The following is a 14824-nucleotide window of genomic DNA, read 5'->3' as shown; positions in this document are numbered from 1 at the left end:
GTGTTCACAGATTAAAATTAAGAGAGCATTGTTGTTGAAACTATTTACACATGCGCACACACGCACACGCACACACACACACACACACACACACACACACACACATATATATATATACATGTGTGTGTGTGTGACCCTGGACCACAAAACCAGTCTTAAGTCGCTGGGGTATACTTGTAGCAATAGCCAAAAATACATGGGTCAAAATGATCTATTTTTCTTTTATGCCAAAAATCATTAGGACATTAAGTAAAGATCATGTTCCATGAAGCAATTTTGTAAATTTCCTACTGTAAATATATTAAAACTTCATTTTTGATTAGTAATATGCATTGCTAAGAACTCAATTTGAAAACTTTAAAGGCCATTTTCTCAGTATTTAGATTTTTTTGCACCCTCAGATTCCAGATTTTCAGATAGTTGTATCTCAGGCAAATATGTCCTATCCTAAACCATACATCAATGGAAAACTTATTTATTCAGCTTTCAGATGATGTATAAATCTCAATTTCGAAAAATTGACACTTATGACTGGTTTTGTGGTCCAGGGTCACATATCAGAGGTTGCGTTAGACTTTAACATTTTCCGTCATTTTGACGGACAGGGTCGTAAAAATTCCGTCATAATCTATTATAGGTACCCGTCATTTTAATTTTCATATTTTCGTTATAATGACACATTTAATTGCTTCTATTTTTGTTCTCATTTTCATTTTTAATATTGACCATTCAGGAGGAGCATATAGGTTTATGGATTTATTTATGATGAGAAAAGATGAACGTCATTTTTCATGTCAGACACGACAGTGGCAGAGGAGGCCAAAAATATTTCTCAATTTTAAATTTTAATTTTTATGAACCAATATCTATTATTAAATCCCAATCGATTCTGTTTTCAGTTGATGAATGAACAGTACAGAGAGTGCACCTTCACTCCAATAAATCGCGTTGTTACTTTTGATATGAAACAAAGTCTCAGATTTCAAATTCTGTCAACTTTATCAGGAAATTCAAGCAATAAATGCGCTATGATTTAATTAAATAATTATATGCGATGCAGTTCACACAGTATAAGCGCTTTAATTATTTATATGCGTGTAGGTTAAGCACGTGCGTCTCACAGCCGCTCAGTTCACAGTAACTCCACAGAAACTGTTATCATTTACATGTGGAGCGACTCAAACTACATCTCTGTATGTTGTTGTGAGTTTGTGTTTATTATAACGTTCATCTGGGAACGCAACGCGCGCCATTTCATCAGATTTGTGAGGTAAATCATTTATAAATCTACACAAACACAGGAGAATGCATCGTGATTTCAAAATAAAAGCTCAAAAAAAAAAAGAAATGGATAAATATTAAAGATTAAGTTTGTACGTTTGAATTAAATGGTGCTTGGTCAATATTATACAAGGATTAGATGGCACAGTAATGGGTAAAAATAATCATCAGGCCGTCGCCGCCTCCTGCAGGCCTTTGTTGTAATGTATCATGTACAGTAGCTCTATTCTTTATAATACATTTATGTATTTTAACAGTTTTGTTCAATAAAACCATATGATTTCTTGCTTTTGATACTTTATTTGAACCAATTATTATTGCATAATTGCTATTATATGTGTATTTTAAGTCATTTTAAAAGCTATTGTTCACTTACATCTGTTTATTACCACAAAACGATTTATTATAATTATAGGGCCCTATGAAATCCGTTTTATTTTCAAATTCAGTTTTTCCATTTACATTTTTCTATACTCTGTTTTAATTGTTAGATTAAATTTTTATTTGTTCTAATTAATTGTGTTTTACAGTTGTATCTGTACCACATTCTGTTTTCCATTATTTTCTAGATTCCATTTGAATTGTTCCATAACATTTTAATAATAAAAAACATCTCCAATTAATTGATTTTATATTTAAAAAGTCAGAAACTTTCAGAAATACTGCACATTTACATTTTTCACCTTAATAAATTCTGGTAAATAATATTTCTTGTAAATGCTCCTTTAAAACGTGTTTTTTGATTATCATTTTATTATTATTAGACTAGAACATGTGGATATGTTGTTATTCTTACACTATAATACTGAACTTTGATTTCAGTGATTTGGACTGAGATGGACACTTGCTTCTTGCACTCTTTTGCACTTTACTTTTGCTTTAAAAAAGGACATTTCATAGAAATTTGTTCTGCATTTGGTTTAATAAAATATTATTAAGTAAAATTGTACATTTTCTGCGGGAAATTAATCGTTTAGATTAATCGATAAATTAGTCGATAGATTAATCGAAATAAAAATTGTCGTTAGTAGCAGCCCTAGATTATTTAAATGTTTTCACAATAAAAGAAAAATACATAGATTTATTACCATCGTCACTCTCAGTCTGTTAAAAAACAAAAACATTTAAATTCAGAAAATTCATCAACCAGCATATTTATTAAATTTCACCTTGCACTTCACATTAAATGTGCATCAGTATAACTACAGCAAATTCAAGTTAATGTCTACAGATGTTTCTTCCTTGCTTATCTGCCAAATAAATCTGACTGTCACAGTGAGGAGAAACATAGCAGAAATGCCAGCGTAGCAAGCAAGTATAACTTGTAGCGCATAGACAGACTCTGGGTCCGAGATTTGACGCAAACGTCCCAATCGCAAATACACCCCCAATCTGATCTCTGCAGCCAGCTCTCCTTGGAGCCAACAGAAATAGGAGCCTTTGTCTTCCAGCCGCACGGGTCTGAAGTGTAGGTGGTGACCGGTGTCAATGAAGACACGAGACGTCTTATTAAGTCCCTCCATATACTGAGAACGGTAAAGCGGTGCTGGACCTTTATCCCAGGCCACAGCGTACTGCGGTTTGGCGCCAGGACAGGTCAAGACCAGATCAGAGTCTGTGGGGTGGTTTTGATAGTGGATGGTGACACCTGAAGAAGATCGATCGTCAAACTCAAGGAACTTCATCAGAGCTTGTCTCTCTGGAGATGTCGTAGGTTTTGGAGGACAGGGGGTGTGACAGTTCCTCACCTCAAGCTCAGCTCCATAACTACTACCTGAAAGGCCAAACTGTTGAGGAACGGCTGAGGAACCACAGGGAGCCTCTGTGTCCGATTCACGCTGATAACGTACATGGAGGTAAATGCTTTTGATGTAACAAAGTCCTACACGCATCTTCTCCCCCCGGACGTCACAGCGGTCACATTTAGACCACGGCCCGTACCTGGTGAACACCTGAAACTTTTCAGTTTTTATGCTGATGGGCTCTGCTTCTTGTACTTGAGTCCTCTGTTTGACGTTCCAGGGAAATAAAACTTGACGGACCTCCTGGACATCAACATCGTAGCCATAGAAGAATTCACCAGAGGACGTGCCACAAATATAGTGCCCTGAGTCAGCCTTCTGCACCCTGAAGATGAGAAGACTAAATAAACGGATGGAAAAGCGACTACGCAGATCGGACCCTCTGCCAACTTTGGATGATTCCACCACCGTAGTGCCCTCGAAGTCTGTGAGGACTTTGGTGTTCATGGAGCCAACTTGTTTTTGATAGTACCATACCACTGAATGAGTCTCCTCTGGTTTACAGTGACAAGGAAGTTCAATGGTCATATCAGCTAGGAAGGCAGCAGAGTCAAAGACAAGAAATGCAGGACAAGCCCTGCTGGCAAAGATGTCCTCCTTATCTTCAGGAGCCTCGTAGGCTGAAACTAACAATGGGCAAATGGCCCAAAAACAAATGGCCAGCACTTTTCTTAACATATTTCTGACAGCACAAAAAAACAAAAAAATAATACAATAAAAACTGTTTAAGGTACAATGGAATTTCAATATGAACTATTTTTGAATGCCATATTTTTCCATTAATGCTTTCAGTTTTGCTGTAAGACTGGCCTCACAAACCACTGAAGTGTCAGAAGAATCACCTGCTGCAATTTGTAGCTTGTGGAAAAGCTCCTCACAGGCTTTTTGTTCTGCCTGACTAAGAAGAGACAGGTTAAGGCCAAAACGGCCAGTTCTGGAAAGTCCGTCCAGCACTCCGATCACTATTTCCTCATCCCCTGACTTAAGACACTGTGACAGAATCAGAAGGAACTCGCCGAGAAGACCAAGGCCAACCTCCGTTCTGAAGATTTCCTGCAGAGCCCTGCCTCCCAGACTCACGAGGAGTCTGTACTTTTCCAATGAGCTTCCTGCAAACCTGCGCCAGTCACGGATGAATTCTGATGCACTTCTTGGCTGGATCTCAGATAACTTTGGCTGAAAGTAAATTCAGAATTTAGTTAGTTTTACACTTCATTCTCAGGTGAGATTACGTATTGAGAGATCTAGCATTGGGACAACATATAGATGATTTGTATCATAAAATGTCTCACCTGGACCTCCTCAGATAAAGCACTTTCATGCTTTGAGCCAAAAGCAATAGGATTCCATGGCTGTTTTCGAGGTGCACTGGAGATGTCCTTTCTGTCAAGGGGCTTTAAGTGAGATGCAAGTACTATGTCCCTAAAATCATAACATATAAAACGGTTACAAGAGGCACCAGTTTTATTTTAGTATTACTGAGATACAAAAAATATTTTTTATTAATATTTTGAATGTTGATATTTTCTGTTTTCATTATAATTTTAGTACATTTGTTGTTTTTAGTCAAATTATTAATATTTTGTGAATGTCTAACTTATATAGTTTTTTTAAATTAATGATTATTTTAGTTTTGGTTAATAATAATAATAATGATAAATTCTGCATTGGCATTTTTTCAGTTAACGTTCATTTTATTTCAAGTAACGTTATCATTTTGTGTGATTTTAGCTTTAGTTTAATATAGACACATGGAGTTGCTAAGTTACTCGGTAAAATGGAGAGCTACGGTTTAACAGCTATTAAATGTAAATTATACAGTACAATAAATTAAAAACGTACCTGAATTCTTCATAGCTAGCGACATTTTGGTTTAAAGCACGAAATTTGGCATCATTTTCCCTCTGATATTTCCTGTCCGCTTCCAGCGCCGCTTGTAGCTCTTTTTCAAGAGAACTGAAATTTATCATATCAGATTTCTCCATACCTGCTCTTACTGTTACGTGAAAAGTCACACAATTTACTTTTATGAGGAGAACTGATAATGTTATTTACCTCAAAAGACAGAAATTCAGCAACTGAATACCAACAGCTAAGGTTAACTTGCTAGCTCAAGCCTCCATAACAAACTGGTCTCCATAACAACCAAGCAACCTATTCACGCTTTGGGGCTCGCAGATAGCGCAGCTTATTTAAAACATATTATATATGTATTTATTTTGCAGGACATACTGTATAGCATTACAAAAACAAACACACACACACATATATAAATATATATATATAAATAGAGAGAGAGAGAGAGATAATACATAATGTGTGTAATGTGTGTATTATGTCTGACCTCAGTATGTTTCCCTACTGTCCACCACAGTGACCCTCAGCCTGTGTGTGTTTATATGTAAAACACTGTGGTATGAAATGTTCACACAAGTTCTTATTTTTTTACACGGTTTATTTAAGTTTATATTGTTATAATGTTTTTATTCTATTATTTTGATATTTTCATTGTTATTATATTTCTCTATATATATTTCAAGCTTTGGCAATATTGTATTTACAGTCATGCCAATAAAGCAATATTGAATTGAATTGAGAGAGAGAGAGAGAGAGAGAGAGAACAAAAAAGTACAAAAGTACTTTGTAGTTTACTTTAAAAAGACTGAATTATCACCATATAGACGTGCAGCTCGGATTGTATTTAGCAACATCTCAAAAACAGTTGAACAATATATTTAGTATATTCTGGATTTATTTAGATGATTTATGCATAATCATCTAGGGCAGTGGTCTCAAACTCAATTCCTGGAAGGCCACAGCTCTGCAGAGTTTAGCTCCAAATCACACCAGCTTGGAAGCTTCTAGTAATGATGATGATAATGATGATGATAGGTACTTTAATAATCCCCACAGGGAAATTGATTTGCATAAGCAGCCAAAACATACACCATACAACACACAATAAATACAACAGATAAAAATAAATAATAAAAAACACTATACAAAATATACACAATATGTAATCAGGTAATTCCCCTCAGTTTTGTACTGGGATAAGTTTAACTATCTAAGTCACTAGAAGGTGAAAGGTGCCTTTGCCCTGTGAGATGTATTATACAGTCTAACCGCAGTGGGTACAAAAGACCTTCTATGCCGTTCAGTATTGCACCGAGGCAAAATCAGTCTCCAACTAAAATTACTACGCAATGTCAGAAGCAATTCATTTAGAGGGTGGGTGGTGTTTTCCATGATGGCTAGCAATTTATGCATCATTCTCTTCTCCGCAACCACCTCCAGAGGAACCAGATCCTGTCCAATGACAGAACTAGCTTTTTTAATGAGTTTATTCAGCCGTTGAGCATCACCCCCTTTCATACCAGTACCCCAGCACACCACAGCATAAAACAAATTACTAGCAACCACAGACTGATAAAATATATTAAGCATTTTACTACATACATTGAAGGACTTAAGTCGCCGCAGAAAATAAAGTTGACTTTGTCCCTTCCTGTATATTGCCTCCATGTTTTTAGTCCAGTTAAGCTTATTGTCAATGTAGACCCCCAGGTATTTGTAGGAGTCCACAATCTCCACATTACCGCCACTTATACTGACAGGGGTGAGTTGTGTCTTTTTTCTCCTGAAGTCAATTGCCAGTTCTTTTGTTTTTGTAACATTTAGCTGTAGGTGATTAGTTCCACACCACTCCACAAAGCTGTTGATGAGTGCCCTGTACTCCAAATCCTGCCCATCCCTAACACACCCAACCACAGCAGTCATCAGAAAACTTTTGCAGGTGACAATGCCGTGTTGTACTGGAAACCAGCTGTGTAAAGGGTGAAAAGAAAGGGAGACAGGACAGTTCCTTGGGGAGCACCTGTGTAGCTAACCACCTCCTGTGACACAGTTCCCCAGCCTCACGAACTGTGGTCTGCCTGTGAGGTAATCAGTGACCCAGGAGATCATTGCAGCATCCACTTGCATTCCCTCCATTTTATCCGCAAGTAATGTTGGTTGAATAATGTTGAAAGCACTGGAAAAGTCAAAGAACATGATTCTCACCGTGAATTCTCTAATAATAAAGAGCTTGATTAGCTGTGTTTGATTAGGGTTGGAGCTAAACTGTGGCCCTCCAGGAAGTGAGTTTGAGACCAATGCTCTAGAGTTTACCGATCAAATTCTTAAATGCACATATTTGTTTTTAAACCAGGGAGTCTATTAAGATGAAATATTAATTTCATGGTAACTATAAGACAATATTTTATTATCTGTTAAGAACTGTAATTATAATTTTCTTAAGGACTAACATTTCATTCATGTTCTCAAGTTAACGCATTACTGAAATTTAGTTTTCATAAACTCATTTGCCAAAAATGTCAGTACTCAAGACAATATTTATCACACAAATGGATTTACCACATGTACTGAAGCAAAAAAAACAAACTTAATATGCGCAGTCTGTAAAGCTTTTTTTTGCATTAAATATCTATGATCATGTTATAATCAATATCATAAAATGTTTACACAAATTCAAAATATTGCAGGTTTAACTTTACAGCGTCAAGACCAAACTCCCTGGAATCAACAGACAGTGACACATGTAAACTTTGAGGATTTTATTGAAAACGACAAGCCACATTTGTACTCAGGCGATGCTACCAGCATTGGAAGCAATCCTGGGCCACAGGTCTGCGCATTCCTTGGCTACGGGTCCTGTGATAGCTGAGCCTACAAAAGACAACAAAAACAATTTAGCACTGCACCTGAGCAAAACCCAGAACATAGTTAAAAATGACCGGTCTCAAGAAGAACATGTTCCATCACGGATTGAGATTTAACAGCACATGGCGACTGCCATCTCACCCAACAGCAATGGGATTTACTATTCCTTCATTGACGACTCACCCAGCCACAGAGCAGACAAAGCAAGTGCTTTAAGAAGGGTACAAAACAAGATCTTATATTCATAACTCACCTTTCATTTCTCCTTTGTTATTCACTATGACCCCTGCATTGTCTTCAAAGTATAGAAAGACGCCATCTTTTCGCCGATACGACTTCCGCTGTCGTATCACCACCGCAGGATGCACTAGATTAAAAGGGGAAAGTTGTATAAGCAGCACTACTCAAAAACATCTAAGCCAAATCCTGTTATTTGCATTCAAAACCAGCATAAAGCTCAGGCTCCAGAAATGTGATAAATCAGCTTCAGCAAACACTCACCCTTTTTCCTGAGCTCTGGCTTGCCTTTCTTCACTGTGGCCATGACCATGTCGCCCACACCAGCAGCGGGGAGCCTGTTCAGACGACCCTTGATGCCTTTGACGGATATGATGTACAGGTTCTTGGCACCTAAGCGAGAGAAAAGCCACAGATCAGTGGAGGTCAACTCATTAGCATATTCTATAATATTTCTATGCTTAAAGTTAGTTAGACATACAGGTCTGCTAACACTCAGCTGAGCCATCAAAAACAAGCTAACATTTGTTCCATCACGGATTGAGATTTAACAGCACATGGCGACTGCCATCTCACCCAAAAGCAATGGGATTTACTATTCCTTCATTGACGACTCACCCAGCCACAGAGCAGACAAAGCAAGTGCTTTAAGAAGGATAACAAGAACAAATGCTGGCAGATCTCATACCTGTGTTGTCAGCGCAGTTGATGACCGCTCCCACTGGGAGACCCAGTGAAATACGGAACTTGGCTCCCGATGACCCACCACGTCCTAAACAAGAGGATAGACACATTGAGAGTTTACAACAGTAGGATAAAACAACCAGAGGATGCCAGTCACTTTTGCTTAGCTAGCCACTAAGAGTCTTCATTCATATATAATTGCCAAAATGTAGTTGTCTACATGTACTCATGCAAACAGCCGTTTTGCCAGTAACACTGCAAAGCCTCAAGTCAGTTTCTTTAAAAGTATTTTCATCTCATGAAGGAAATATCTGGTGCAATATTCTTTGCAGTGATAGAGGCATCAGTCACTATTCGCTTTCACAGCCATCAAAAAAAATCCAACTAAGCTGAATGGTGGCTAAGTTTGTCATTCTGCATAAAGCAATTGTTTTCCATAAAAATAAATAAAGTGTTACAGGTTTATAACAACGTGTTCATTTTAGAGCGAGCTATGTCTAACTTAATTGCTATCGATACGGTTGTGAACTGACATTTGCTACCTGACTGACTCCACTCTACAGTTATTACATTATTTGAGGACAATAATACTTCAGGATCTATTAACCCAGCAGTGTTTGCCCGGTCTATAATCGCAGACAATCTCAAATAAGTCAATGTGCGCCTCGACAGCCGTGTCTAACGTTACCTGCTCCGCTGCATGTTGTCAGTCCACCGCTCTCTAGCTCTTTCAAAAGTCACACTGCTTATTTCACATCAAAGTTAACGTGAAACCGTGTTTCAAAACTCGCTTTTGCACAGCAAAGTGTGTCTCAAGTGTTTAAATATCACGCTACTGGCTCCACGAGACCGAGTCTGCGTACTTAGCAAACATGGCTCCTTCCGCTAACTGCAAATGTACTAAACTAGTTTTATCTAAGATACACTTTACAACCGGCGTCAATATATCGAAAATATAAGTTCCCTGTGATCAATTAAACCCATTTACTCCTTTAGGGGGCTTCAGCGGGTCTCAATTTAAGGATGATTATGGATTTTCACATGTGTTTCTTACCTCTCTTAGACATTGTCGCCGAAAGGGAAAGAGGAAGAGACAGAAAGGAATGCTGGGATATATTCGTGCGCGTGACACAGCTCTCACAGCATCCGGCGCGCGCTTCAACGCCATCATCCCTACATCGCCACCTAGGGAGCCGTATGTATATCTAGCTAATGCATTTTCGTTGTGACTTTTAGTCACTAATAATAGAATTATAAACACGGTAGCCTATATTTATAATTCTATTAATAGTGGCTAAAAGTTATATATATATATATATATATATATATATATATATATATATATACATATACACATATATATATATATATATATATATATATATATATATATATATATATATATATATATATATATATATATATACACATATATATATATATATATATATATATATATATATATATATATATATATATATATATACATACATTTTTACTTATTTAATTACCTTTTAATTTTACTGTATCCCCCATATGTTCTTGTTCTAATGTTTATCTGTTTCTTTCTGATATTGTTGATAATAATAATAATAAAACTAATAATAGTTCCAAATATATCCAAATAAAGCAAATACATTGCACGTCTGACACACTGAAAATGATCATCGGGTTTTGAAACTTGTGGAGTTCATGAGGCTCAAGTGTAGCTCGCATTAGACCAAATACTAAGTTTATTCAACTAGAAAAAATGAAATTAAATTATGATGAAACCCCACTATATTTTAGCTATACGTTAAATATTTTTGATTGAAATTAATGGTTTAGAATCTTGACTCACAGTAACAGTTTTTTTCATGTTCGTAATTCATAAAGACAGTGTTGCCATTATATTTACATGCATTTAGTCAATGATCTGTGCTGAAGTGTTCATTGAAATCGTTAAAATCAGCAGAGCATAAAATATGCAATGATTCAGATTTTTAAATAATGAGACAAGGAGAAAATACTCAAACCTGAGATGATTTTAATACTTCAATTATATGTTTCCATTTGACCAGCCCTTTGAAAATATGTTTCTTATTGCATGCTCCACTTCCTATCTAAACAAGAATGTTAATCTTCTTTAAGGAGAACATCATTTAACTGGTTATATCTATACAATATGATATATTGTAAATGTATCAGTTTGGAATGAACATTGAACATTGCATCATATTGGACATGGAAAAAATCATTTAAACATCAAACAATATTCAAGACTTCAAAAGTATGTAATGCGCCCATAAACACAACATGCAACAAAAAAGAGATGGAAAAATGGGAAATCATTTTTTAAATACAATGCTCTATATTTAAATGTAACGCTGCATAACTGCTTCTTAGTAAGAAGTAGACAACATGATATACAGTAATATACACATATTTACACTACCATTCAAAAGTTTGGAGTCGGTAAGATTTAAAAAATGTTTTAAGTAAGTCTCACCAAGGCTGCATTTATTTGATCACAAATACAGTCATATTGTGAAATATTATTGCAGTTTAAAATAACCGCTGTCTATTTTAAAATGTAATTTATTCCTGTAATAGCAAAGCTGAATTTTCAGCAGCCGTTACTCCAGTCTTCAGTGTGACTTCAGAAATCATTCTAATGTGTTGATTTGGTGCTCAAGAAACCCTGATACATTTTCAGGATTCCTAGATGAATAAAAAGTTCAAAAGGACAGCATTTATTTGAAATGGAATTTTTTTTTGTAACATTGTCAATGTATTTAATACCACTTTGGATCAATTTAATGTGACCTTGCTGCATAAACGTATTTATTTTAAAACTTACTGACCCCTAATTTCTGAACAACAAGTGTACCATGTATAATAATGGAACATTTTATTAGTGCATGCTGCTTGTCAGTGGGTTGCGATCTGGGCCAGGATGGCAGGGGGTGGTGAAGTTGGCTAAAGAGGTCAGCATTGGCAGTTATCCCAGCGCAGGTTGTGTTTACCCTGGGCACAGACACCTGCATGGTGCTCTGCATCCCCTCCTGCCTGTCAGGAGAGCCGGTGCCAGGCACACTTCGCTTCATGGGATGGCTTCCAGCCTGGGCAAGAACACTCTCTCTTTCTCTTTCTCCGTGTTCTGCTCCTCTATCAGTTTAGATGTGTCGTCGGAGTCAGTGGCTTCATTATCTGCTCGTTGGCGCTCCTCACAGGTAGCGTGAGGGTGCATCTGCCACGTTCCGTCCCGGTAGGTGCAGAAACACACCGTCTGCTCATCAATCTCAACACGTTCTCCAGCCGAGATCACGCGATTTCCAGCAAAGCAGTTTGGCCCTATGAAAAAGAGACATGAAGAGCATGAAGCTCAGGATTTGGTTAGAATTAGAACTTCTCTTATAGGAATAGTTCACCCAAAAATGAAAATTCTGTCATCATTTACTCACCCTAATGTCATTCCAAACCTGTATGACTTTTATATGTTCAGTGGAACCCAAAATAAGACAAGTCAGTGGAGTCCAAAAGAAATATTTTCTATTGTATTCTCCAGAATTATTAAAGTCATGCAGGTTTGGAACAACATGAGGGTGACTAAATTATGACAGAATTTTCATTGTTGGGTGAACTATCCCTTTAACCAATATTGTCTATTGAATGATTGATCTCATATAGAAATTGCAGAGCATATACACACAAATGCATTACGTATTTCGTATATAAAGCATCTTTTGTTTTGAAATCTGTACACATACTTACCAGATTCTATATAAACATTACATACTCAAACTATCACACACAATCTGTCCACCTCATGCCTTCTGTTGTCAGGGATGGCCCAATGCCCCATGGTGCCTGTGCCATCCCAGCATGCCGTGAACTAGTTCCTATTTATATATTGCATGGTAGTAAGCAATCCATCGAACAATTCCATTGCATCATTATTTTTCCATGACATCACCATGACTGCAGTAATCAAGAAGAAATCAATCAAAAACGAGAGGTGAGGGCTCCACACATCATCAATGAAACTTCATTATTGATCCTCAAAACACAACCTTACAGGACTCTCAGAACACAAACAGGTCTTGACAGATGCATGTGATGCAGATGCAGTGTTTGTTATAGTGTTAATGGCATTGGACGGAACAGACATAGACATGAAGTGTTGCATGTGTAAAAACTCTCACCATTTTTGCACACAGGACAGCAATGGTTGGGCTCGTATACAGGATTCACACAATGTAAAGCAGGGCAGCCGGATATGGTGCAGTAAACTTCTCTGTTGACTTCACACCGGCAGCGCTCACAGGGTGACAACTGTTTAAAACAGGAATAAACAATCACCCTGGATTATACCATTTAAATTCACTGAGGACATTGTGATTGATGCAAGGAAATCTCACATATGATCAGATAACAGAAACAGGTGATTGCAACCAAACTTAGACCAACGGCTCTGAATGCATTAATCTAAAATAATTTCTTTATACTTAAAAAAAAAAAAATCAGTTGTGTACACTCAGAAAAAAAACTTTTACTGGGTACAAAACATTTACTGGAGCAGTATACTTTAAAAGGTACTAATATGTACTTTTACAGTACTAACATAAACAATTTAGGGGTAAAGAAGATGTAGCTTTTAGATTTTTTGTAACTTATTGCACCAGTGACTGCTTTGTAGCATTTTTTTCTGAGAGTGTAGCCTGTTTTGTTCCATACTCTATATGTTTTGTTTGTTTTGAATATAAAAATGTCTGACAAATGTAAGTTTTTATCCTACAAACATTAGTTCATTGACTAGACTTAAAAAAAAGATATTAGATAATTATCATGCAATTTTTTATGATGTTCCAATTTGAAATGTTTCATTCCCTATAAAGTGAGCATGCAGTGTTGTGATAAAACAAAACCAAACAATGCAAAAGGTCATCAATACATAGGCTATTGCAATTTCTGCATTGTTTTAATAAACCTAAGAACGTTAATGAAAAACAAATCAAAACGAAACATTATACTCATCATAAGAATGTCCATGCAGAGCAATATAGTGCAATATATTTTATAAATGTATTGACTCACCCTAAATTCCTCCAGCATTCTGTAAGTTTTGCCCCCGTACACACAAACTTTACTGACAGCTTCACACACGGGGCAGCAGGACTTGTATGCGATGCGAGTGCATCTCGGGTGGATACGCGGGCACTTGGGTCTGACACACACGGGTCCATCCTCTGTGCAGGTGCAGGGACACGCTGTGGAGCTCGGATAATAAACCTCTCCGATGCTATAAACAAAACCTTGATCGTCGATACAGAACTTGCCGCGATAGTCGCCGAATTCGTATTCCAGCTCGGATTTTGAAGAATACTCTGATGCGCTTTGGAGAACGAAGCACTGGAGTGCAAACGAGATGCAAAGGGCGAGAGATCGCATCCTTACCGGTAGTATGTTGTGGTCTGGATTATCATCATGCGCGTGGGGCAGTGCATAAACATATGCCCAATGACATACACAAGAGAAAATGACCCTCCTCTGATGGTCACCATCAACACTGAGCAAACAATCTTATGCAGGCAACTGTGTATGGCTTCAATAAGAAAACTTTTTCTTTACATACTTTTTACATTAGGAATAGCACGTGCTTGTGTTAGCCTACACCTTTAGAATAATTACAAATATTTAATAATGTTTATAACGTTTTCAAAACTATTCCTAAAGAATTTTCCCTTAAAATATGGAATATGGAAGTGGTGCATGGATGCACACCTGGCCTGGGGTACATGTATCTCACGTGAAGAGCTTCACAGAAACGGTGGTGTTACGTTCAAGTCTACAGTGAAGATTTTTTTCGTGATCAAATTACACTACTTTTATTCATTTTTCGCCATCTGCTGGTCAAATGACTGAAATGCACCACAGTTGAAGAATTCAATCTCGTTATTTGTACATTTCATGTAACGTTGGCATGCGTTGTCTTTTAAGACATGTGAAATAAACAAACTGTCCCAGACTTGGAACCAAACAGTAACAAAGCAATCTGTACCTTACATTGATTATGAGAGCTATTGACTTCTAAAATTCATATTTTTTTTGTTTGTTTA

General features: G+C 36.9%; 4 protein-coding genes across 4 annotated transcripts; all 4 read right to left on the bottom strand.

Annotated features, from left to right (window-relative positions):
* Positions 1-2344: 2344 nt before the first annotated feature.
* Positions 2345-5221, bottom strand: dnaaf19 (dynein axonemal assembly factor 19). The gene is made up of 3 exons (XM_079378337.1): positions 4926-5221; positions 4376-4505; positions 2345-4259 (listed from the first exon to the last, which is right to left on the bottom strand). Exons 1-3 carry the CDS (start codon positions 5066-5068, stop codon positions 3837-3839), a joined length of 696 nt encoding a protein of 231 aa, XP_079234463.1. The 5' UTR covers positions 5069-5221; the 3' UTR covers positions 2345-3836.
* LOC306845483 (Ig-like V-type domain-containing protein FAM187A) lies at positions 2428-3761 on the bottom strand (the record flags this gene model as incomplete). Its single annotated transcript, XM_079378325.1, has 1 exon — positions 2428-3761. One exon carries the CDS (start codon positions 3759-3761, stop codon positions 2484-2486), a length of 1278 nt encoding a protein of 425 aa, XP_079234451.1. The 3' UTR covers positions 2428-2483.
* A 2463-nt stretch (positions 5222-7684) lies between the features above and the next one.
* rpl23 (ribosomal protein L23) lies at positions 7685-9852 on the bottom strand. Its single transcript, XM_079381021.1, has 5 exons — positions 9781-9852; positions 8731-8814; positions 8307-8435; positions 8059-8172; positions 7685-7811 (listed from the first exon to the last, which is right to left on the bottom strand). The coding sequence occupies exons 1-5, from the start codon at positions 9791-9793 to the stop codon at positions 7729-7731; spliced, it is 423 nt and encodes a 140-aa protein (XP_079237147.1). The 5' UTR covers positions 9794-9852; the 3' UTR covers positions 7685-7728.
* An 884-nt stretch (positions 9853-10736) lies between these two features.
* On the bottom strand, positions 10737-14272 carry LOC306845208 (von Willebrand factor C domain-containing protein 2-like). Its single transcript, XM_079377868.1, has 3 exons — positions 13803-14272; positions 12911-13040; positions 10737-12059 (listed from the first exon to the last, which is right to left on the bottom strand). Exons 1-3 carry the CDS (start codon positions 14154-14156, stop codon positions 11809-11811), a joined length of 735 nt encoding a protein of 244 aa, XP_079233994.1. The 5' UTR covers positions 14157-14272; the 3' UTR covers positions 10737-11808.
* Between the last annotated feature and the right edge of the window lie 552 nt (positions 14273-14824).

This window comes from Barbus barbus, assembly GCF_936440315.1.
Source record: "Barbus barbus genome assembly, chromosome: 3".
NCBI lineage: Eukaryota > Metazoa > Chordata > Actinopteri > Cypriniformes > Cyprinidae > Barbus > Barbus barbus.
This window is presented reverse-complemented; position numbering and strand designations above follow the sequence as displayed.

Bases quoted from the DNA above. Each gene is read 5' to 3' on its own strand.
- rpl23 (XM_079381021.1), bottom strand. The intron at 8,173-8,306 runs GTGAGTGTTTGC...CTTTTAATCTAG, and splicing joins GCCAGAGCTCAGGAAAAAGG to TGCATCCTGCGGTGGTGATA. The intron at 7,812-8,058 runs GTGAGTTATGAA...TGTCTTTTGTAG, and splicing joins TAACAAAGGAGAAATGAAAG to GCTCAGCTATCACAGGACCC.
- LOC306845208 (XM_079377868.1), bottom strand. From the start codon at position 14,156: ATGCGATCTCTCGCCCTTTGCATCTCGTTTGCACTCCAGTGCTTCGTT. The intron at 13,041-13,802 runs GTGAGTCAATAC...TGTTTTAAACAG, and splicing joins GAATGCTGGAGGAATTTAGG to TTGTCACCCTGTGAGCGCTG. The intron at 12,060-12,910 runs GTGAGAGTTTTT...TCTTTTTCATAG, and splicing joins CTGTCCTGTGTGCAAAAATG to GGCCAAACTGCTTTGCTGGA.
- dnaaf19 (XM_079378337.1), bottom strand. From the start codon at position 5,068: ATGGAGAAATCTGATATGATAAATTTCAGTTCTCTTGAAAAAGAGCTA. The intron at 4,506-4,925 runs GTACGTTTTTAA...TTATGATTTTAG, and splicing joins GCTAGCTATGAAGAATTCAG to GGACATAGTACTTGCATCTC. The intron at 4,260-4,375 runs GTGAGACATTTT...ATTTACTTTCAG, and splicing joins CTTTATCTGAGGAGGTCCAG to CCAAAGTTATCTGAGATCCA.